The 26,386-nt window shown below is 41.7% G+C and overlaps 1 protein-coding gene across 1 annotated transcript in view; it reads left to right on the top strand.

Moving 5' to 3' along the window:
• LOC124277730 (dual 3',5'-cyclic-AMP and -GMP phosphodiesterase 11-like) overlaps positions 1-26,386 on the top strand; it is a gene marked incomplete at its 3' end in the record, with an annotated part of 134,906 nt that overhangs the window by 97,312 nt on the left and 11,208 nt on the right. Inside the window, exons 2-4 of the mRNA XM_046713456.1 lie at positions 6,784-6,945; positions 12,994-13,083; positions 18,388-18,525. Coding sequence (XP_046569412.1) covers positions 6,784-6,945; positions 12,994-13,083; positions 18,388-18,525 — 390 coding nt within the window. The remainder of the gene's footprint in view (positions 1-6,783; positions 6,946-12,993; positions 13,084-18,387; positions 18,526-26,386) is intronic.

Genomic DNA, 26,386 nt, shown 5'->3' with positions numbered 1-26,386 from the left:
CAACAGCAAACCAAGAAACTGGATGCAACGGTGTAGTTTACTGTAGGAGGCCGTACGAGGCGATGACAACTGACATGCATCGTGACGTCGCTTACATTGTGACGTAATGTAAAATGGTTCGATCACGAGGGGGCACACTAGAATGGCGCAGTGACGGGAAAACGTCATTCAATTGTTACGTCATCAAAAAACTATACCTTTATTGTCTGATAATGTATTTTTTTTTTTATTGTTCTAAGCGCTAGGCATCTTAGAAAGCAGTATAGACAGTGTTGATAGCATTCACCTGGTTGCAGCGGTGGTCAAGCTTCCACAATAGACCTACGATGGGAATCCTAGGTGAAAAGTGATCTTCACACATTTGCTGGTGTTCGTGAGATGTGAGATGTAATGTGAGATGACTGAGACAAAAGTACTGGAATATTCTGGATGCTCTAGCAGCTTTTACTCTTTAGGTACCATATATTACCATAGATAAGCTAATCTCATAGATAAGCCGAGGTCCTAACTTGACCTTTAAAATCAGTATTAAAATGGTATGTTCTGTACATAAGCCGAACCACCAACCTTCGTTCATCTTCTCCTCGTGATCAGTCATCATAAATAGTGTTCAAACAAATCAGTATTGGATTTCGCAAGTCATTCCTACTGTTACACGATCTCGTAATAAAACATGTTCTTTGCATACCTGGACTTAGGTTTGCTATGAACCTTTACTAGCACACAACTGTCCTCTAAACTCAACAGACATAATGTAATACTGCAGCAGCATTATTTCACATGGAATACCATGGCCACATCACAATATGTTGACATATGTTGCTGATACTACTCCTTCATATCTGGGAGGAGTGTTTTACACTGAAAGTCCCCTGTATGTATTGGGTGGGGGTGACTATTGAGGGGGAAACAACTATTGCAACATACTATTGCGATAGTGATAGTATATTAAGACCAACTATTTTTTCTCCTTGAATTGTCTCATGTGAAGTCATTTTCAAACCGACTTGACGAAATATCTGCAAACGGTCTGATTCTGTTTTCACTTTTTTTTGGGGGGGGGGATAAAATGCTTGTGACCTCTCTTGAAGGTAAAGGTCAGCTGAAACCTTATTTTGTTAAAAAGTGGATTTGATGATTAACATCATAATCAGTGATCCTTCTTTTGGACACATTGAAAGACATCTTTACTGCATCATTCATACTGTTTGTCAGTGATTCATAAATGCATGCTCATAGTTTGAGTCCTGCTGTCAGTTGAGGATTCTAATGAATATGCAGAGTGTTTTGTCCCTTGTATTTACAGTATGCAACAGTGACTTGGGACCTTGTTCGTAAGGTAGCTGGAGGCACAGGCTGCATTACATAACATTAGAGTTGAAAGGGGAATGTAGGTAAACATTGGCCAGATCTGATGTCACCTGATTTGGTTTGAGCTGTTTTTGGTAGTCAGTTTGGATGTACTGAGGAACATACATAGAAGGTCAAAGGGTTGTGTCCAGGCTGCCAAAAATATGTTTGAAAAGTGTGCTTATGTGAAATACACCCAGATTGAAAAAAATGATTGATGGGTGGCTGTGGTGGTGTGTGTTCTTGAACATAGAGCCCAGGTCACAAATCAGGCGAGGTTAAGCACAGTTGGTCGTGGACATTCCTTGGATGGGTGACCTGATGGTGTTTGGCAGCTTGACTCCTGCGAGTGTCTAGGACTTCAGCCCTGCCCCACAATAAAGCACGTGACACAAGTTGTCTCACCTTGCGCAGGTGAGTTGGTTCATAATTGCCTCTGTTCACTCAGCAGTGAATGGGTACCCGGTTGGATAGGTCGTAGGACTGTTAACCTTCTAGCGCGCCTCACAGGCAGAAAGGATTATCCGGGGTAATAATGTCTCATTGCTTTGAGCGTGCACAAGTGCGTGGATACAGGCATTTTATAAATGTCCATTATTTTATTTATTTATTGAAACCCTTTAAAACTTTTATAGGTAGTAATACTAAAACAGTGTGCAAATATATAATGACAAAAGTGTTGTACCTTGAAGACACGGGCAAGAATTGACATGTCCAAATGCAGAGGCTATTAAACAAAGTATATTGTTTGCCTAACAACTGGTTGGGATTGCAGGCAGTGAAAAGGACATTTGTTTAAAATATAAGGATTTGTTAGTGTGATGTCCCAACAAATTGCAGAAATATTGGCAATGATGTGATGTTGCTATTTTCAGAATTATACACAATCATAGCTTGATAATAACTTCTGTTTAATTTCTGGTGTCCCATGCCTTGGTATCATTGGAGTTATAATTGCTAAAAGCACAGGCCTGTTTAACAGTAAAGGCTATGGATCTTGATTATTTCACTCTCAGTTTGTTTGACCCTGTAACCTCTACAAGGACACTTGTTATAAGAACTACTACATCAAATGACAGGTAAACACAGGTCAAAGATATCAAAAGTGGTTGTGTCATTCATTGATAATAATAATTATTATGAATAATAGATCCTGCATGACTTGTCAAATGCAATGAAAAATTGTTCAAAATAACTTGACAGAAACACTACTGGCATTCATCTTTTATGGTATTTTCATCAAAATGAACTGAGTGACTCACTACTATAATGCCATGTTTTTCCCATTTTGTATCTGAAGAAGTGTTCAGTAAGAGTAACATTATTACTTCAGTAATCGAGTTTGACACACAGTCACATATATTTACACAACTAAAGTAGGCCAACAAGACATGCCTGTAGCTTCTTAATGGAAATGAGTTCTTTCTCTACAAATGTGGCTGATTCTGTCTTTTTTATAGGGCAGTGGTAATTGAACAGCCCGATTTCTTACACATCATGTGCAATTGAATGAGATTTCTAATGAAGACAGCTGTAGAATGTTATCTCTTTACATACAAGGCAGGTGTGTGCCTCCAAGTGCAATTATAGGCTGCCAAGGAGTCAGTCTTAACATGACCTGATCATGCACATTGAGAGCTAGCCACAGCACCTGTGTGGAGAATGTGAGCCAGCTGCTCTGCACTTAAGGCTCTGTAGAATTCATCACAACAGTTGGTATTAAAGGTTAAGGTCATACATGGCACAATGTGGGAAGCTGTTTTGTTTGATCATTATTGGAGGATACATTTAATGAAGGTCTTGAGAATCACTCAGAACATGTATGCCATTTACTGAAGATATATATGATCTAAAAATTGTTATTTAAAAGAATAGATAAATTAATCAAATCTTGAATATCCAAAATATTTTTGGAAATTTTGGAAATTTGCTAGATATGTATAGTCCGTTTGGCTCAAAAGCGGACCGATGAATTGCAATCTAACTCGAAAACTAATAAACATAAAATACTCAATGAAACGCTGATCATAATCAAAACATCATACCAACTCTGTGAGGTTTTTGCAGAATTTTTGTCCTAAAAATAATAAAGTTGTTTAACAATCTATCATTAAAATATTGACACAGTTCACTATTTGTTACGAGGGAGGAGTGCAGAGAAAGGGACAGCCAGGTGTTCGAGAACGGATGGAGATGGCGCAGCACAGGTTAATGAATAAATAACTTTGTCTGTGAACGTGCTTCTCGAACACCTGGCTGTCCCTTTCTCTGCACTCCTCCCTCGTAACAAATAGTGAACTGTGTCAATATTTTAATGATAGTTTGTTAAACAACTTTATTATTTTTAGGACAAAAATTCTGCAAAAACCTCACAGAGTTGGTATGATGTTTTGATTATGATCAGCGTTTCATTGAGTATGTTATGTTTATTAGTTTTCGAGTTAGATTGCAATTCATCGGTCCGCTTTTGAGCCAAACAGACTATAAACAGTTAAACAACTAGGTCTTCAATGGAGAAGTCATTTTCAATCATTTGCAAAATTGGTTTTCTTTCTTTCTTCTGTCCTGATTGATAGTGAGGAGAGCTTTGGCCATGATACATTATCCATTGACTGTCCATCAGGTCCCATTCCTCATCGTAGCGCTACAACAGTCGTAAGTCTATGTTAAAGTATGGGAGTTACAATCATCTTAGAGCTATGCTCGCTTTGAGGAACGGGACCCTGGTTGTTGATTCTCAAAGTGAATAATTTTGTTTGGACACATAATCTCCTCAAGAACCACATGCATGCCCTCACCAAAGACTATGTCCTGTGTTCCAGAGGGGCAGTGGGGTGGCCTTGTGGTTAGAAGACCAGAGTTCGATTCTGCACATGGGTACAATGTGTGAAGCCCATTTCTGGTGTCCGCTACCACGATATTGCAGAAATACTGCTAAAAGAAGTGTAAAACTAAACTCTGTGTTTCACAGGTTTGAGACCGTGTCAGTAGTTTGGCTCAACATTAAGGGGATGCAACAAAGACAGGTGAGTCTGGCGTCAGAATCCTGTGTTGGATGTTCACGTGACACTCCAGCATGGCATCTCAGTGGGCTAGTGGTATCAGCTATAGTCAAGTCTTCAACACACATACATATGTGAATGTACATTGCTATATAAGGCCAATAATCTTGAATGTGAAGTTCAGCACCATTTAATCTTATTTTCATTATGTAAGTGGTGATGCTTTAGGGTTTTGCCTGAATTTGACTACTGCTGCAACACTTTGTTTTGGAAACATTTCACGGTAATTGTTTTTAAGAATATCACAGCATGCATGGCTCCTTTATAGCTTTGGAAAATTGTGCTGACACCTTGTCATGAGAAAGGTCATCTTTGTTTCATCAAACGTCTGGTGTTTACTGGCAAAGATGGTTTTGCTGTAGCTTAATGGAACTTGGTACTTGTTGTCCTCAGGCAGGGTTGAAATTAAAAATCTTTTATACAAATAAAGTCAAGGTCAAAGTGAAGGTCATTTGTAAAGTATGTTTGCTCATTTCACTCAAATATAATAAATTGCTTTGGTGACTGAAGCAAGGGATATTAGACTACAACCCTTCAAATTGAGCTCTCTTCCTTCTGATAGAAATAGTACCAGACCCCTTGACCTCCACTGACCTTTGTGCAAAGACCATTGCACTTTCACTGTGGTTTTAAATATCTTCTCTGATTATGACCAACTGATCAAATGGTTTTAAAATCTTATGGAATGTCAATGATTAATTTAAAATACATCGAGAAACAACACTGGGAAGAATTGTGATGAGATTGTCTGAAAAAAATAGTATCTGAAACTATTATTTTACGAGGAATAATATCTTCTAAATTGTGTTATTTTAATGTGGCTTTCACTTTGTTTCAAATAATAATAACCAGAGGCATACCAATTCAGATACCTGTCACACATTGAGGAGTCACGGCTGATTGTTGCTGTGGTCTTGCTATTTCTATCACAAACACAATTTGTTGTCATAAGAGTCAAACCACATGAGATATGACTTTTAATGTGTCAAAGTGTGGCATTTATGATATATGAATCCATTCTCTGTCAACATAGGTTTGTTTCAAGGTGTAAGTAGCAGTAATCCAATCGTGGGTGCTGTAAATAAGAGTGAGTTTTGTGATTTGCCAGTCAGTTTACATGAGGTTTAATTGAATTCATGGTATCGTGAAGCATGATATAGTTAGGGATGACTAACTGGAATGCTTCAAGTTGGAGGATCACATCAAGATGTTACTATTCACTTTAATTGTCATTGATAAAACATTTCTGTACTTGCCAGTTGACATAAACTGTTTAATAACATCCGTTAATAATGCCCTACCACTGCACCGTCCCTCAAACTTTTCAGCTGGCCCATCCCAGTACTGTCAGACACCAGTCACAGGATACATGATGCCCTACCCCAGCACCGTCCCCTTAAAATTATCAGCTGGCCCATCCAAGTACTGTCAGACACCAGTCACAGGATACATGATGCCCTACCACAGCACCGTCCCCTTAAAATTATCAGCTGGCCCATCCCAGTACTGTGAGGAGGAGCTGAGGAGGAGGAGCACAGAATGTGGTCAACTTGACTCTCAGTCAGTCCAATTTGACACCAACACATTGACAGCTTTGGCTGTAGTGGTGTACCTACCACATCCATCTTCCACTGTATTGGTAGATGAATGTCTTGTTCACATAGTTTGATCTGGATTTCCCGAATTCTGATGGATGTCTTGGCATGGTACCAATGTGAGTAGTAATCAACCACACTAGGTTTGTTGCTGCTGGTCAGACACCCGTCACATTCCTGGAATTACTGCTGCTGCTGTGGAGGAGGATGTTTCTCCATAAGTGACAATCTTGACAATTTTCATCGAAGCAATGCTGAATCTGAGTTGGTATTAAACAGCCCACAGTGATTCATCTGCTTCCAATTGTCCAACATCACTTTCAGTTCTTCTTGCCATAACTATGCAGTTGAACAGTTAATAAGAGATATGTTTTGGTAGCCAGAACCCCTAAATTTTATGGCCTATTCATCGTTGTGCATTGATCCTGAGCTTCTCACTTGATGTTGCTTTCCGTCATTCCTGCATCTTGGTAACTCCCACAGTGACAATCAGTTTCATACCAAGTGACATACAGTGAGACACTGTTGTAACAAACTCATCACTGTAGAAGTTCCTACGTGTTCTTCCTTTAGTCATCATGTTGTGGATGTGTCAAACTCTGACAGCTCAGAAGTACTCAATGAGGTTCCTTCAACGTCCACACACAGGTGTTAGACTGTATTTGTAATGTTTCACATATCACTTCTGGGCACATTTCCTTCATATATGAACATCAATATTACCTTTGCATATTTCATTTTGAGAAGCACATTTCAGATTATGTGTTATATTTCAGGATCCTCGCTTCAACAGTGATATTGATGTCCAGATGTCCTACAAGACCAGAAGTATCCTGTGTATGGCCATCAAGGATAGTGACGGAGAGGTCATCGGGGTAGCACAGGCCATTAACAAAATCAGTGTCCGAGATGAACCATTTGATGAACATGATGAGAAGGTGAGATAATGTAAAGTTTTGTCTGGTATTCTAATGCTTGAGTAAACTTGTGATGAGGCATAATTGAGCACCAAACATTATCAGTATAGCTAATGTAGACATATACAGTCATTTTATAAAAGTGAGTGAGTATGGTTTTACGCCGCTTTTAGCAATATTCCAGCAATATCACGGCGGGGGACACCAGAAATGGGTTTCACACATTGTGCCCATGTGGGGATTTGAACCCGGGTCTTTGGCGTGACGAGCGGACGCTTTAACCACCAGGCTACCCCACCGCCCCTCATTTTATGAGAGGCATCTAGGAGACTTATTTCTAAATGTTGATAAAGTTTTTTTCATTGTATTCAAAATATGAAAAGAGGTATATATGTAAGTGAATAGCATATCTTATGTCTTTGAATTAATTGATGTCTTAGACCCAATTTCACCAAGAAAGTGACACACTGATTCATACTTCCTGTTGGTCTAATAATGCCCTTATGTCAGCGTGGTGGTGCTTAGATGCCATTGTGAAACTTTGATGTGTGTTCAGGGAAAATATTGCATTGACATTACTGTAAATAATGAAGCAGTGTCTGGATAATTGCGAGATGATTTAGTGCTTCTGACCTCTCAAGTCATTTTGCTGTCACATGTTCATCGAGCAGTTATGACACTTACTGTGTGTACCAGCATCTTTGTTCACGATAACCTTGTAACATAATTTTTTTTAATTATCAGTTGCCTAACAACTAGTTACAATGGTTTGAAATTTATGTGACCTTTTGTTTACCGACATATCTTTCTTAGAAAGGTTGGAAGATATTTGTGACATATTCTGAAACATCTTGCCTCAATTACTCATCTCTGATTTCAAGTACGAATACGAAGTTAAACATTATAAAACTTTCGTACATATAAGATACACTTTTGGTATTTGTGTAATGGAGGTATTGAAGAATGATTAATATTTTGAGGAGGTTCAGGGGGATTTATCATCTGTATTTACAGCAGGGATAGCCGCCATATAGTTGGAATATTGCTGAGTGTGGCGTAAAACGCAACTCACTCACTCACTACAGCAGGGATATGAAGATCCCAACACAGCAGAAATGGTGATAATATTGTAAAACATAACATAGTGTGGTTAAATTACCAGTATACTTTTACGACTTTCTATAATTAACAAACATATCATTACATTATTACATTTAGCATTTACAGTGTGTCGTAAGTAACACTTTCACTGAGTATTCATACATTTTGGTTGTAAGGGTAGAACAGCTATCCCAATGTTATTACAGATACAGAGCCTACTTACTGACAGGTGTAGCTGTAACCTGTAAATTAGAGAGAAATGTATTACTGACAGGTGTAGCTGTAACCTGCCAATTGGAGATAAATGTATTACTGACAGGTGAAGCTGTAACCTGTAAATTAGAGATAAATGTATTACTGACAGGTGTAGCTGTAACCTGTAAATTGGAGATAAATGTATTACTGACAGGTGTAGTTGTAACCTGTAAATTAGAGATAAATGTATTACTGAGTGAGTGAGGGAGTATGGTTTTACGCCGCTTTTAGCAATATTCCAGCAATATCATGGCGGGGGACACCAGAAATGGGCTTCACACATTGTGCCCATGTGGGGATTCGAACCCGGGTCTTCGGAGTGACGAGTTTAATGCTTTAACCTGTAAATTGGAGATAAATGTATTACTGACAGGTGTAGCTGTAACCTGTAAATTAGAGATAAATGTATTACTGACAGGTGTAAGCTGTAACCAGGTGTAAATGGAGGAGATACTGACATGTAGCTGTAATTACTGACAGGTGTAGCTGTAACCTGTAAATTGGAGATAAATGACAGGTGTATTAACTGAGATAAAGGTGTGAAGCTGTAACCTGTAAATTGGAGATAAATAAATTAGCTGAGATGGAGATAAATGTATTACTGACAGGTGTAGCTGTAACCTGTAAATAGGAGATAAATGTATTACTGACAGGTGTAGCTGTAACCTGTAAATTAGAGATAAATGTATTACTGACAGGTGAAGCTGTAACCTGTAAATTGGAGATAAATGTATTACTGACAGGTGAAGCTGTAACCTGTAAATTGGAGATAAATGTATTACTGACAGGTGTAGCTGTAACCTGTAAATTAGAGATAAATGTATTACTGACAGGTGTAGCTGTAACCTGTAAATTAGAGATAAATGTATATCTGACAGGTGTAGCTGTAACCTGTAAATTAGAGATAAATGTATTACTGTCAGGTGTAGCTGTAACCTGTAAATTAGAGATAAATGTATTACTGACAGGTGTAGCTGTAACCTGTAAATTAGAGATAAATGTATTACTGACAGGTGTAGTTGTAACCTGTAAATTAGAGATAAATGTATTACTGAGTGAGTGAGGGAGTATGGTTTTACGCCGCTTTTAGCAATATTCCAGCAATATCATGGCGGGGGACACCAGAAATGGGCTTCACACATTGTGCCCATGTGGGGATTCGAACCCGGGTCTTCGGCGTGACGAGCGAATGCTTTAACCTGTAAATTGGAGATAAATGTATTACTGACAGGTGTAGCTGTAACCTGTAAATTAGAGATAAATGTATTACTGACAGGTGTAGCTGTAACCTGTAAATAGGAGATAAATGTATTACTGACAGGTGTAGCTGTAACCTGTAAATTGGAGATAAATGTATTACTGACAGGTGAAGCTGTAACCTGTAAATTGGAGATAAATGTATTACTGACAGGTGTAGCTGTAACCTGTAAATTGGAGATAAATGTATTACTGACAGGTGTAGCTGTAACCTGTAAATTAGAGATAAATGTATTACTGACAGGTGTAGCTGTAACCTGTAAATTGGAGATAAATGTATTACTGACAGGTGAAGCTTTAACCTGTAAATTAGAGATAAATGTATTACTGACAGGTGAAGCTGTAACCTGTAAATTGGAGATAAATGTATTACTGACAGGTGTAGCTGTAACCTGTAAATTAGAGATAAATGTATTACTGACAGGTGTAGCTGTAACCTGTAAATTAGAGATAAATGTATATCTGACAGGTGTAGCTGTAACCTGTAAATTAGAGATAAATGTATTACTGTCAGGTGTAGCTGTAACCTGTAAATTAGAGATAAATGTATTACTGACAGGTGTAGCTGTAACCTGTAAATTAGAGATAAATGTATTACTGACAGGTGTAGCTGTAACCTCTAAATTGGAGATAAATGTATCACTGACAGGTGTAGCTGTAACCTGTAAATTGGAGATAAATGTATTACTGACAGGTGTAGCTGTAACCTGTAAATTGGAGATAAATGTTTTACTGACAGGTGTAGCTGTAACCTGTAAATTGGAGAGAAATGTATTACTGATAGTTTCAGTTATGTCCTACAGACTATATAAATTATTTTTGAAAGCACTGTATAACAATACAGTAGCTTAACACTCAGTAAATCACATTATTTTCAACTGGATACTGAAATGTATAATGATCTAAATGTGCAATAGTTTTACGACATGTCATACCATGTGGATGATATTGCAAAATGATGAATATTGCAGATATTCAACTAAAATTTTTAATGCCTTGATAACTAGACTAAAACACCACATCCCACCATCTTTGTGATACTTATATGTAGGGCTGTGGGGTAGCCTAGTGGTTAAAGCGTTGGCTCGTCACGCCGAAGACCCGGGTTTGATTCCCCACATGGGCACAATGTGTTAAGCCCATTTCTGGAATATTGCTGGAATATTGCTAAAAGCGGCGTAAAACTAAACTCAGTCAGTCAGTACTTATATGTAAATGATAGAATCTAACCTTGTCCCCAGTAGTGACAGTGCTGTGATGATCATTCAGAGTTGAGATGCAGCAGTGACATAAACATACCTGACTCCCGTTCTGGACTGTTTATAGATGACATCAACATACCTGGCTCCCGTTCTGGACTGTTTATAGATGACATCAACATACCTGGCTCCCGTTCTGGACTGTTTATAGATGACATCAACATACCTGGCTCCCGTTCTGGACTGTTTATAGATGACATCAACATACCAGGCTAGTTCTGGACTGTTTATAGATGACATCAACATACCTGGCTCCAGTTCTGGACTGTTTATAGATGACATCAACATACCAGGCTAGTTCTGGACTGTTTATAGATGACATCAACATACCTGGCTGCCATTCTGGACTGTTTATAGATGACATCAACATACCTGGCTCCGTTCTGGACTGTTTATAGATGACATCAACATACCTGGCTCCCGTTCTGGACTGTTTATAGATGACATCAACATACCTGGCTCCCGTTCTGGACTGTTTATAGATGACATCAACATACCTGGCTCCCCGTTCTGGACTGTTTATAGATGACATCAACATACCCTGGCTGTTTATAGATGACATCAACATACCTGGCTCCCGTTCTGGACTGTTTATAGATGACATCAACATACCTGGCTCCCGTTCTGGACTGTTTATAGATGACATCAACATACCTGGCTCATGTTCTGGACTGTTTATAGATGACATCAACACACCTGGCTCCCGTTCTGGACTGTTTATAGATGACATCAACATACCAGGCTAGTTCTGGACTGTTTATAGATGACATCAACATACCTGGCTCCCGTTCTGGACTGTTTATAGATGACATCAACATACCTGGCTCCCGTTCTGGACTGTTTATAGATGACATCAACATACCTGGCTCCCGTTCTGGACTGTTTATAGATGACATCAACATACCTGGCTCCCATTCTGGACTGTTTATAGATGACATCAACATACCTGGCTAGTTCTGGACTGTTTATAGATGACATCAACAGAGCTCTGACTGTTTATAGATGACATCAACATACCTGGCTCCAGTTCTGGACTGTTTATAGATGACATCAACATACCTGGCTCCGTTCTGGACTGTTTATAGATGACATCAACATACCTGGCTCCGTTCTGGACTGTTTATAGATGACATCAACATACCTGGCTCCGTTCTGGACTGTTTATAGATGACATCAACATACCTGGCTCCCCGTTCTGGACTGTTTATAGATGACATCAACATACCTGGCTCCGTTCTGGACTGTTTATAGATGACATCAACATACCTGGCTCCCCGTTCTGGACTGTTTATAGATGACATCAACATACCTGGCTCCGTTCTGGACTGTTTATAGATGACATCAACATACCTGGCTAGTTCTGGACTGTTTATAGATGACATCAACATACCTGGCTCCCGTTCTGGACTGTTTATAGATGACATCAACATACCTGGCTCACGTTCTGGACTGTTTATAGATGACATCAACATACCTGGCTCCCCGTTCTGGACTGTTTATAGATGACATCAACATACCTGGCTCCCCGTTCTGGACTGTTTATAGATGACATCAACATACCTGGCTCATGTTCTGGACTGTTTATAGATGACATCAACACACCTGGCTCCGTTCTCTGACTGTTTATAGATGACATCAACATACCAGGCTAGTTCTGGACTGTTTATAGATGACATCAACATACCTGGCTCCCGTTCTGGACTGTTTATAGATGACATCAACATACCTGGCTCCCGTTCTGGACTGTTTATAGATGACATCAACATACCTGGCTCCCGTTCTGGACTGTTTATAGATGACATCAACATACCTGGCTCCCATTCTGGACTGTTTATAGATGACATCAACATACCTGGCTAGTTCTGGACTGCTTATAGATGACATCAACATACCTGGCTCCAGTCCTGGACTGTTTATAGATGACATCAACATACCTGGCTCCCGTTCTGGACTGTTTATAGATGACATCAACATACCTGGCTCCCGTTCTGGACTGTTTATAGATGACATCAACATACCTGGCTCCAGTTCTGGACTGTTTATAGATGACATCAACATACCAGGCTAGTTCTGGACTGTTTATAGATGACATCAACATACCAGGCTAGTTCTGGACTGTTTATAGATGACATGAACACAGTTTGTGGATTGTTTATATTGATGAAATGCTTTACTGTCCTTACAATCTTTGTTGCAGGTCTTTGCCTCATATCTTGCATTCTGCGGTATTGGTGTGAAAAATGCTCAACTATATGAAAGGTCTCAACTTGAAAACAGAAGGAACCAGGTACTGTGTGTAACTATGATGATGCCTCTATGTTTACAATAACTTCACCACCTGTATTGTTGGTGTTGAGCTATATAACCCATGTTGCAGGGGCTATGTTGCCACCTGTGTTGTTGGTGTTGAGCTGTATAACCCATGTTGTGAGGGCTATCTGTGTTGTTGGTGTTGAGCTATATAACCCATGTTGTGAGGACTATCTGTGTTGTTGGTGTTGAGCTATATAACCCATGTTGTGAGGGCTATCTGTGTTGTTGGTGTTGAGCTATATAACCCATGTTGTGAGGGCTATCTGTGTTGTTGGTGTTGAGCTATATAACCCATGTTGTGAGGACTATCTGTGTTGTTGGTGTTGAGCTATATAACCCATGTTGTGAGGGCTATCTGTGTTGAGTGGTGTTAAGCTATATAACCCATGTTGTGAGGGCTATCTGTGTTGTTGGTGTTGAGCTATATAACCCATGTTGTGGGGCTATCTGTGTTGTTGGTGTTGAGCTATATAACCCATGTTGTGAGGGCTATCTGTGTTGTTGGTGTTGAGCTATATAACCCATGTTGTGAGGGCTATCTGTGTTGTTGGTGTTGAGCTATATAACCCATGTTGTGGGGCTATCTGTGTTGTTGGTGTTGAGCTATATAACCCATGTTGTGAGGGCTATCTGTGTTGTTGGTGTTGAGCTATATAACCCATGTTGTGAGGGCTATCTGTGTTGTTGGTGTTGAGCTATATAACCCATGTTGTGAGGACTATCTGTGTTGTTGGTGTTGAGCTGTATAACCCATGTTGCAGGGGCTATCTTGCCACCTGTGTTGTTGGTGTTGAGCTATATAACCCATGTTGCAGGGGCTATCTTGCCACCTGTGTTGTTGGTGTTGAGCTATATAACCCATGTTGTGAGGGCTATCTGTGTTGTTGTTGTTGTTGAGCTATATAACCCATGTTGCAGGGGCTATCTTGCCACCTGTGTTGTTGGTGTTGAGCTATATAACCCATGTTGTGAGGGCTATGTTGCCACCTGTGTTGTTGGTGTTGAGCTATATAACCCATGTTGTGGGGGCTATCTGTGTTGTTGGTGTTGAGCTATATAACCCATGTTGTGAGGGGCTATCTGTGTTGTTGGTGTTGAGCTATATAACCAATGTTGCAGGGGCTGTCTTGTCACCTGTGTTGTTGGTGTTGAGCTATATAACCCATGTTGCAGGGGCTATCTGTGTTGTTGGTGTTGAGCTATATAACCAATGTTGCAGGGGCTGTCTTGTCACCTGTGTTGTTGGTGTTGAGCTATATAACCCATGTTGAAGGGGCTATGTTGCCACCTGTATTGATGGTGTTGAGCTATATAACCCATGTTGTGAGGACTATCTGTGTTGTTGGTGTTGAGCTATATAACCCATGTTGCAGGGGCTATGTTGCCACCTGTATTGATGGTGTTGAGCTATATAACCCATGTTGTGAGGACTATCTGTGTTGTTGGTGTTGAGCTGTATAACCCATGTTGCAGGGGCTGTCTTGTCACCTGTGTTGTTGGTGTTGAGCTATATAACCCATGTTGCAGGGGCTATGTTGCCACCTGTATTGATGGTGTTGAGCTGTATAACCCATGTTGTGAGGACTATCTGTGTTGTTGGTGTTGAGCTATATAACCCATGTTGCAGGACTATCTGTGTTGTTGTGTGAGCTGTATAACCCATGAGGCTATATAACCCATGTTGTTGCATCTGTGTTGTTGGTGCTATATAACCCATGCCACCTGTATTGATGGTGTTGAGCTATATAACCCATGTTGTGAGGGCTATCTGTGTTGTTGGTGTTGAGCTATATAACCCATGTTGTGAGGACTATCTGTGTTGTTGGTGTTGAGCTGTATAACCCATGTTGCAGGGGCTATGTTGTCACCTGTGTTGTTGGTGTTGAGCTATATAACCCATGTTGCAGGGGCTATGTTGCCACCTGTATTGATGGTGTTGAGCTATATAACCCATGTTGTGAGGGCTATCTGTGTTGTTGGTGTTGAGCTATATAACCCATGTTGTGAGGGCTATCTGTGTTGTTGGTGTTGAGCTATATAACCCATGTTGCAGGGGCTATGTTGCCACCTGTGTTGTTGGTGTTGAGCTATATAACCCATGTTGTGAGGACTATCTGTGTTGTTGGTGTTGAGCTATATAACCCATGTTGCAGGGGCTATCTTGTCACCTGTGTTGTTGGTGTTGAGCTATATAACCCATGTTGCAGGGGCTATGTTGCCACCTGTATTGATGGTGTTGAGCTATATAACCCATGTTGTGGGGGCTATCTGTGTTGTTGGTGTTGAGCTATATAACCCATGTTGTGAGGACTATCTGTGTTGTTGGTGTTGAGCTGTATAACCCATGTTGCAGGGGCTGTCTTGTCACCTGTGTTGTTGGTGTTGAGCTATATAACCCATGTTGTGAGGGCTATCTGTGTTGTTGGTGTTGAGCTATATAACCCATGTTGCAGGGGCTATCTTGCCACCCTACTGGTGGTGTTGAGCTGTATAACCCATGTTGTGAGGGCTATCTGTGTTGTTGGTGTTAAGCTATGTAACCCATGTTGCAGGGGCTATCTGTGTTGTTGGTGTTGAGCTATATAACCCATGTTGTGAGGGCTATCTTGTCACCTGTGTTGTTGGTGTTAAGCTATATAACCCATGTTGCAGGGGCTATCTGTGTTGTTGGTGTTGAGCTATATAACCCATGTTGCAGGGGCTATCTGTGTTGTTGGTGTTAAGCTATATAACCCATGTTGTGAGGGCTATCTGTGTTGTTGGTGTTGAGCTATATAACCCATGTTGTGAGGGCTATCTTGTCACCTGTGTTGTTGGTGTTGAGCTATATAACCCATGTTGTGAGGGCTATCTGTGTTGTTGGTGTTAAGCTATATAACCCATGTTGCAGGGGCTATCTGTGTTGTTGGTGTTGAGCTATATAACCCATGTTGCAGGGGCTATCTGTGTTGTTGGTGTTAAGCTATATAACCCATGTTGTGAGGGCTATCTGTGTTGTTGGTGTTGAGCTATATAACCCATGTTGTGAGGGCTATCTTGTCACCTGTGTTGTTGGTGTTGAGCTATATAACCCATGTTGTGAGGGCTATCTGTGTTGTTGGTGTTGAGCTATATAACCCATGTTGTGGGAGCCATATAACCCATGGGCTATCTGTGTTGTTGGTGTTGAGCATATATAACCCATGTTGTGAGGGCTATCTGTGTTGTTGGTGTTGAGCTATATAACCCATGTTGTGAGGGGCTACCTGTGTTGGTGGTGTTGAGCTATATAACCCATGTTGTGAGGGCTATCTGTGTTGTTGGTGTTGAGCTATATAACCCATGTTGTGAGGGCTATCTGTGTTGTTGGTGTTGAGCTATATAACCCATGTTGTGGTGGGCTATCTGTATTGTTGGTGTTGAGCCATATAACCCATGTTGTGAGGGGCTATCTGTGTTGTTGGTGTTGAGCTATATAACCCATGTTGTGAGGGCTATCTGTGTTGTTGGTGTTGAGCTATATAACCCATGTTGTGAGGGCTATCTGTGTTGTTGGTGTTGAGCTATATAACCCATGTTGTGAGGGGCTATCTGTGTTGTTGGTGTTGAGCCATATAACCCATGTTGTGAGGGCTATCTGTGTTGTTGGTGTTGAGCTATATAACCCATGTTGCAGGGGCTATCTGTGTGTGTTGGTGTTGAGCCATATAACCCATGTTGTGAGGGCTATCTGTGTTGTTGGTGTTGAGCTATATAACCCATGTTGCAGGGCTATCTGTGTGTTGGTGTTGGTGTTGAGCTATATAACCCATGTTGCAGGGGCTATCTTGCAGGGGGCTATCTGTGTTGTTGGTGTTGAGCTATATAACCCATGTTGTGAGGGCTATCTGTGTTGTTGGTGTTGAGCTATATAACCCATGTTGCAGGGCTATCTTGCCATCTGTGTTGTTGGTGTTGAGCTATATAACCCATGTTGCAGAGGGGCTATCTGTGTTGTTGGTGTTGTGTTGTTGGTGTTGAGCATATATATAACCCATGTTGGTGTTGAGCCATATAACCTATCTGTGTTGTTGTGTGTGGTGTTGAGCTATATAACCCATGTTGTGAGGGCTATCTGTGTTGTTGGTGTTGAGCTATATAACCCATGTTGCAGGGCTATCTGTGTTGTTGGTGTTGAGCTATATAACCCATGTTGTGAGGGCTATCTGTGTTGTTGGTGTTGAGCTATATAACCCATGTTGCAGGGGCTATCTGTGTTGTTGGTGTTGAGCTATATAATCCATGTTGTGAGGGCTATCTGTGTTGTTGGTGTTGAGCTATATAACCCATGTTGCAGGGGCTATCTTGCCACCTGTGTTGTTGGTGTTGAGCTATATAACCCATGTTGCAGGGGTATGTTGCCACCTGTGTTGGTGGTGTTGAGCTATATAACCCATGTTGTGAGGGCTATCTGTGTTGTTGGTGTTGAGCTATATAACCCATGTTGCAGGGGTATGTTGCCACCTGTGTTGGTGGTGTTGAGCTATATAACCCATGTTGCAGGGGCTATCTGTGTTGTTGGTGTTGAGCTATATAACCAATGTTGCAGGGGCTATCTTGCCACCTGTATTGATGGTGTTGAGCTGTATAACCCATGTTGTGAGGGCTATCTTGCCACCTGTATTGATGGTGTTCAGCTGTATAACCCATGTTGCAGGGGCTATCTTGCCACCTGTATTGATGGTGTTGAGCTATATAACCCATGTTGCAGGGGCTATCTTGCCACCTGTGTTGATGGTGTTGAGCTATATAACCCATGTTGTGAGGGCTATCTGTGTTGTTGGTGTTGAGCTATATAACCCATGTTGCAGGGGCTATCTTGTCACCTGTGTTGTTGGTGTTGAGCTATATAACCCATGTTGCAGGGGCTATCTTGCCACCTGTGTTGTTGGTGTTGAGCTATATAACCCATGTTGCAGGGGCTATGTTGCCACCTGTATTGATGGTGTTGAGCTATATAACCCATGTTGCAGGGGCTATCTTGTAACCTGTATTGATGGTGTTGAGCTATATAACCCATGTTGCAGGGGCTATCTTGCCACCTGTATTGTTGGTGTTGAGCTATATAACCCATGTTGCAGGGGCTATCTTGCAACCTGTATTGATGGTGTTGAGCTATATAACCCATGTTGCAGGGGCTATCTTGCCACCTGTATTGATGGTGTTGAGCTATATAACCCATGTTGCAGGGGCTATGTTGCCACCTGTATTGATGGTGTTGAGCTATGTAACAGAAAAGTACAATTGTCTGTCATTGCAGGTGCTACTGGATCTCGCCCGTGTGATATTTGAAGAACAGAGTAATGTTGCTAACCTGATCCACAAGATTATGATGCACACACAGTCCTTGCTGCGGTGTGAGAGGTGTCAGGTGCTCCTTGTTGATGATCACTCGAAGGTGGGCCAGTTGATGCACGCAATGCATGTACACACTGGTAGTGTTGACACTTGCACACTACCATAGACATGTACACACTGGTAGTATTGACACTTGCACACTACCATAGACATGTACACACTGGTAGTGTTGACACTTGCACACTACCATAGACATGTACACACTGGTAGTATTGACACTTGCACACTACCATAGACATGTACACACTGGTAGTGTTGACACTTGCACACTACCATACACATGTACACACTGGTAGTATTGACACTTGCACACTACCATAGACAAATGAACCACTCATTCTCAATAAAAGAGCACAATTGTGTGTTTTCCTGTCTTTCTTCTTTAGTTGATTAGTTGATGTCACCACCCCTACTAAAGATTTAAACAGTGCATGTCTGCCACATGTCAGGAATAAATGAAATATATCCAACTCATTGTTAATTTTGAAACGTACATGACTGTCACCGCAAATATTTACACACCTTAAAGGATAATCAGTATGTAATTTTCATTATGGACAACCCAGTAAACAGACCAAAGTATTTTGCTATGACAGACGTTTCATTTGCCTATCAATGAAATTAAGTAGGTAGTTAAATAACTTTACTGTCAAGTCTAAAATGTCTCTTGCCAGTTTGTAATTTATGAAAATTTGTATCTGCTTTCTTTAGTTTGTAATGGATTTGGAGCACTGTTGAACATATATGCGAGTATGATATATCGGTTTTGAGGTTGCCATGACAAAGAGCTGTGAAAATAGGTTTGACGGATCCTAAAAGTTTGCATGTTTCTACTCTGTCCCTGTTTGAACTAGGCCTGTCAAATGTGTATGGTTAAGGATGTAATGTAAGTGACTATTATAATATCAAAGTAAACAAAATATAGCCAAATTTAACTTGCATGATAATTCGAAACATTAATGGTCTTATCACGATATCAAATTCTCTGTTGGACCGGCGGCGTCAACCCAATGTGCGTTGACGTCACGCATACAACACAAATAATAAAAATTGTTGTGGGTTAATGGTCATGAGCGTGGCGGTTCTTGGAGGGGCCCTAACTTAATAACTATGGAAGAGGAGTTAAAACGGGCGACTACGGAGTAGACACCAGCAGCAGGATATAGCATTGGCAAACGAAGTTGCAGCAGCAGGATATAGCATTGGCAAACGAAGTTGCAGCAGCAGCAAAATGATAGGTAAAAATATACGTCCGCTGAGAAGCAGGAATTTATTTATATGCCAAAATAGTCCCCACCACTGCTAAGTGGAGGGAAAATAAGATCCAACTGAAAAGTAGGACCCCTAAATTTAGAACATTGTTATAATATGTTTAAGCCTCCAAGAATCCCGCCACACCAATAACATTTTTATTCAGGAGCATTTACAGCGACTGAAATGATTTGAATAAGAATTCACATGGCAAAATATATATAACAAGGCAAGCTAGGGTGGGAAGGGCGGGATTTTACGAATGGTGTTGATGGCACGATAAGATCGGTAGCGAATGACATTCAGAAAGTGGCGTAATCGGCATGCGTTTAATACATGGCGTCACTGGTAACTAAGTGACGTAACTATGGCGGCAGATAACAGAATGTGGAAGTAAAACACGAGAACGCGGAAGCAAATGCGAAGGATGCAAGAGAATGGTTTTGATAACCGCATTTAGTGTCAATCACTAAATGTAATTATCAAAACACATTCTCTGTTGGACCGGCGGCGTCAACCCAATGTGTTGATCGTCGCGCATACAACACAAATAATAAAAATTGTTGTGGGTTAATGGTCATGGCGTGGCGGTTCTTGGAGGGCCCTAACTTAATAACTATGGAAGAGGAGTTAAAACGGGCGACTCACGGAGTAGACACCAGCAGCAGGATATAGCATTGGCAAAGCGAAGTTGCAGCAGCAGGATATAGCATTGGCAAACGAAGTTGCAGCAGCAGCAAAATGATAGGTAAAGATATCGTCCGCTGAGAAGCAGGAATTTATTTATATGCCAAAATAGTCCCCACCACTGCTAAGTGGAGGGAAAATAAGATCCAACTGAAAAGTAGGACCCTAAATTTAGAACATTGTTATAATATGTTTAAGCCTCCAAGAATCCCGCCAAAGCACGACGCGTGCCGAGCCACACAAATGACCATTAACTCACCCGGTTGTTTCCCACCATAGCTTGCCTTAACAAGGTACCTGTGTTTAAGGGGATTTCACAGCAGCCAGCACAGCACAATTAATGTTTTCGACAAAACTTGCAGCCCACGCTGCGAAAGGTGGGCGCCATCCCATGAAAACATGGAACTGTCAGCACTTTCAATGTCATGCCTTATTTGCACTCCCCAGCTCCCTCACGCGGTTCCCAACCCGCCGTTGAGGGTCTTGCGCGGCCCCTCGATGGCGAAAAGCGAGGCGGCACCGCTCCAGTGGCGACGGGTAGCATGTTGGACCACAAGATCCTCGTGTTGGGCAGCAGTAGCTGCACCGCAGCAGCGACTCCAAGATGTCGAGGTACAGCAGGCTGGTCTTGGTCTGTACCATATCATTAGATCCGAGGTGGATTACGAGCACCGCGGGATGGGGTCGAACGGCGATTCCCTCTCGATGATTGGGACCAGTTCCTCCATCTCATCCCCTCTCGAGCGAACCCACGTATCACATCGCGTTTCCCAGGCGAACGTTGAGCTCTGGCCATATAGGATGACCCAATCAGCCACACTGAAAAGAGTGAGACAAGTGAAAGGAAATATATCTGTTAGATTGTGCTAAATGATTACTGGCAAACGAATGTAGGATTCATATGCATCGGACCCCCATCTACCATATTTTTTAATTATGTGTGGGCTAACGCCGTTTGCTGCAGCCGTAGTTTCAGCCCCAATCCTAAAAGAATGGGAAGAAAACGCTGAGGTGTCTACACATCGCCAGCGCTAATGCTTTTTAAGCACGGCCTGGAACTGATATCTTGTGAGAGGGGAGTGGTCAAAGTGGATAAAGGCTTGCTGTGGACCTCTTGGGCGAATGTTAAGGTAAGAATGGACAGCTGTCACGGGACACAAGGGGTTGGAGGGGAAGGAGGAAATGGCAACAAGCACGCCTTTGTTCAGCCTATCAGTCTTGGAGCGTCTCAAAGTAAATTGTACTTTCGCCCGGCAGATTTGTCCAGCTTCACGTCATTGGTGGCAATGCCTGGCTGATCAACCGAGGTCTGTGTACGAGCTCCCCCACCCTGAAAAATCCAAAGAATGCGGCACAGAAAACAGCTTTGAAAAGACATTGCTCATATACGTTGCTGCACACCGCTGGAAGATTACGGATTATTAACTTTAACAAATTAACAGTTATTGGTTTACGTGTGTCACGTCGCGACTGGTCACGTGACATGCCAGCAAGTAACTTAGAAACCAAGAAGTGATCGGTGCAATCCTGCTACCCATTTAACTTATGAAAGGATGATAGTGCAGAGATCTATGTTTTAGCTGTACTACTGGAGTAATGGTTAACCGACAGGTACGAAATGAAATAGCACAACCTGATCAATTGGGGCCGGCCAAAGTGGTGACAGCTCATGGGCTCGTCTGAAGGTGTGGAACGTCTGCAAGCTCGTGTGGTATGTCGACCAGGTGTTCGATGACATGGACTTGTGTAGCAGTCGCTGGACCTCCCGATCTAGAGGTCCAAGATCCCGTCCGGTAGGGGTGTTGGTGTCAGGTCCGCTGCTGGCGTGCACATTTGCGGAACTGGTCCCTCTGAAATCTCGACAGAGAGTCAGCTATAACATTGTCATGGGTACTAATGTATACAGCTTTGAATGTGATATTGTACTGCAAGCAATATAGAACGAAGCTTCTCACAAGAGACATAGTACGAGGGACGCGGCAAGACTGCTTATAGATGATATGAACGACCGCTTGATTGTCGCAATTAAACAGAATTCGTCTGTTGGCCAACGACTTGCCCCAAATGTGGACAGACAATACAATAGGGAACAATTCCAACAGCGTCATATCCCTCGTCACGCCCTCCGGCACCCATTGCTGTGGCCAACGCCCACAAGTCCATTTGCCTTGGTAGTAAGCACCAAAACCTGCACCGCCTGCTGCGTCAGTAAAGAGCTGAATGACTGTCTTTGACGTCCACGCAGGACTCTGAAAAACTGATATGCCATTAAAATGTTCTAGAAATTGTAACCACAATACCAAGTCATCCTTGATGCCCTTTGTGAGCCGACATCTGTGAAATGGAGACTTTAACTTGCACATCTCGCCGATGAGGACGCCGACAAAATGCCCGTCCCATGGGAATGGCACGAAATATGAAATTGAGTTTACCCACAAGAGACTGGAGTTCGCGTTTGGTTACCTTCCTACGATCAGCACTCAGCCACCCTCTGATCTGCACGGTCGTCCCAACAATTTTGTCTTGTGGGATTCGAACGTGCCCGGCAACTGTGTCTAGCTCAAGGCCCAGGAAAGTAATTTTTGTTGTAGGTTGAACAGTTTTCTCAGGTGCCACTGGGACATTGAAGTGATTCAGTACATGCATTTAAGATTGTAAATTATAATCACAGTCACTGGTACCGGCAACGCCCCCTGTGAGGAAGTCATCCAGGTAATGCATTAACTGCTTATTTGGGAGACTGCGGAGAATGCACCATTGCAAAAACATGCTGAATCTTTCGAAAATAGCGCATGAAATAGAGCATCCGAATGGTAAACATTTATCAAAATAGCACTTGCCTTTAAACTGAATGCCGAGCAACTCGAAGTCATGGGGATGGACTGGTATGATGCGGAACGCTGATTTGATGTCAAACTTTGCAAGGAGGGCGCCCGCTCCCAACTGTTGTACCATCTCCACAGCTTCGTCAAAGCGTGAATATGAAACAGAACAGTCTTGTTGGTTAATGTTATAGAGTCACCCTGCGGATATGATAAATGGTGAATCGAACGAAAATTATCAGAGAGCTTACTGACCGACCCACCGTCTATTTTCTTCGGAACGAGTCCGATTGGTGATACTTGCAATGCAGGAAGCGGTGGATCATCAAAAGGACCTGCCATTCTACCTAGGGTGACCTCTTTGTTCAGCTTTTCAACAACAACCTCCGCACCCACAGCATCTGTCGCTGATGACAGATTTTTAGACATTCTGAAGACGCGGGTACCCTGAAACTTAAGCTTAAAACCGTACAGAAAGCCATAATACAATGAGTGTGCATCAGAAGGGTTAACCAGTGAATACAAGTGAAGAGACTCCAACATGTTACTTACGCTGACCTGAGTTGGTGCTCGAGACATTTCGTCTATACTGCTGGGGTGTATTTGCACCGGTGGCAGCTGACGCTCCTGACGGACGCATGGGGACGAAAACAGCTCTGGATGTTGTGACTAGACTCTCCACAGTTTCCACACTTGTGTGGGTATTTACAGGATTGACGTTGACAGTTCCCCTTGTTGAAGTCCCAACAAATATTAAATGGTAATTCGCGATGATTATTTTTTGAGACACTTACCCCAGTATTGGTACGTGGCTTGATCTGTTGGGGTGTCAGCATGTGCTGTGGGATCCCTTGCCATTCTGTGACGGAATTGTTGATCATACACCCTCCATCCCTCTCTGCCGCAGCGCCAGGCAGCATTGCGTATGGATTCAGAGTATGACAACATTCCCTGTAACACACTAGGTGAAAAATGTTTTGACATGTAAATCGACATAAAAATATGAAATGCCGATGTCCATGCACCAACAGTGATTGGCTTACCCTGCGATTGCTGGCGGGTGACGAGAGAGACACTACCGTCTCTATCAGCGATCAGTTCCATTTTCGCTTGGTTATCGAAACCCAAATTCACATTAGGAAGTAAGGTTGAAAGATCAACGTACTCCCCGTTGTAGATTTTGTCATGGGTGGCCTGCTTCACGTGAGCACCAATTTCCTGAGCGTCATACGTTAATGGCGATGGGGCGGAAGAGGGAACTGAAATGTCAGACACGACGGGTAGGGAGACAACCGGGTTCTGAAGATTACCTTGGTTTGAAAGCAATTTAAGAATTGCTTCAAGCTGTCCCGAAATACTGGGAATTGCTCTTGGCGCCGGGGATGTGAAATCGGAAATTTCAACCGATGCAGATGGGGGCGATGGATTAATATAATTATTGCAGGACTCACCATTCCCAGAAATGTTACCACCTGTAACGACTGCGACAGCCGGCGTCTTCTTTGGCTGCTTTGGGCCCTTCCCCGTCCTCACGAGCCGGTGGTTGATAGCTGCCTTCCTTTTCCCGGGCATGACGAAATGAAGAACAGATCGAATGATTTTACCGAATGGTGTTGATGGCACGATAAGATCGGCGCGAATGACATTCAGAAAGTGACGTAATCGGCACGCGTTTAATACATGACGTGACTGGTAACTAAGTGACGTACCTATGGCGGCAGATAACAGAATGCAGAAGTAAACACGAGAACGCAGAAGCAAATGCGAAGGATGCAAGAGAATGGTTTTGATAACCGCATTTAGTGTCAATCACTAAATGTAATTATTTACAGAAAGAAATGTACGTTGCTGAAATGTACGATACCAGTACACTCAGAATTTTTATTCCAATGTTGTTCAGCTCAATACGACTTTTGCGTATACGTCACTATTTTGACCCACCTCATGCCATAGAGTCCTGAGGCGGCAGAACTATGAATGAAAATCTTCAGTATCACTCAAAATATACTACCCATCAAAAGTTTAGACTCACTAGTGTAAATGTAGCCACTTAATTCAGTCACCTGTTCTAAACTTGATTTTGCAAATATTCCATTCAGTCAGAAGGTACTGTTTACACATGAACTGATGTATTGTAAAACAAATTCGTAACGTTGAAAAGATTATTGTCATGAGTTCAGAAAATGACGAAAATCAGTGAAAATTGGCGTATTCTTAACAAAACTTTACACAAAAACGCAGCTGTTCACATGAACGATATTTGCACATGCTTTTGAGTATTTTGATGCATGATCCTTGTGCAATTCATCTGCATAAAGTTCGCAGTGGGTTCCCCCAAGTTAGTGGAGAAATTCATCTTCGATGTAACCATAATATATAGATAACATATAGTGAGTGGTTCAGGTGAGTATAAACTTTGATGGGTAGTATATGATCAAATAACGAGTGAAACTTTGGTACCGATATGTTTCTTTGTCTAATAGAATGTAAGGGAAACATAGAAACCCTTTTGTTCATACAATCCATTCCCATTCTGTATCTTGGTTGTGGCGGGGCGGTGGGGTAGCCTAGTGGTTAAAGCGTTGGCTCGTCACGCCGAAGACCCGGGTTCGAATCCCCACATGGGTACAATGTGTGAAGACCATTTCTGGTGTCTCCCACCATGATGTAGCTGGAATATTGCTAAAAGCGGCGTAAAACCAAACTCAGTCAGTCAGTCAGTCTTGGTTGTGGCTGATTGTGAACTATGGTTGACGAACTATGCATGTAAACTGATAGAGAAATGTACATTACACTTGGTAATGTACATTTCACCACAGTATCCAGTTTTTCATGGACTTTTAAAGAAAACATCCTTTTCATAATCTTTAATATTATTAAATGCTTTTGACGTTTAACTAGTATGCCGAAATGAATTGATCAGATGTGTTCATGCATTATCATTTTACGTCTGGAATTCAAATGAACACAATTTTATTGAAAGCTTTTGATTTTTAGGCTATTTGAATTTTGGAAATCGTTTACCTTAGCTACTGATACTTGCATAATTGTACCATGTTGTTGGCGTGATTGTTTGTATGTAGCATATAAATGTAACTCTAGATACCTCGAGTATATTTGGGGTAAAACATGAGTATACAT

This window comes from Haliotis rubra, unplaced genomic scaffold (genome assembly GCF_003918875.1).
Source record: "Haliotis rubra isolate DU_JTF1 unplaced genomic scaffold, ASM391887v1 Scf226, whole genome shotgun sequence".
Classification (NCBI taxonomy): Eukaryota; Metazoa; Mollusca; class Gastropoda; order Lepetellida; family Haliotidae; genus Haliotis; species Haliotis rubra.
Note: the sequence above shows the minus strand (reverse complement) of the source record. Positions and strands in the feature narration are given on the sequence as shown.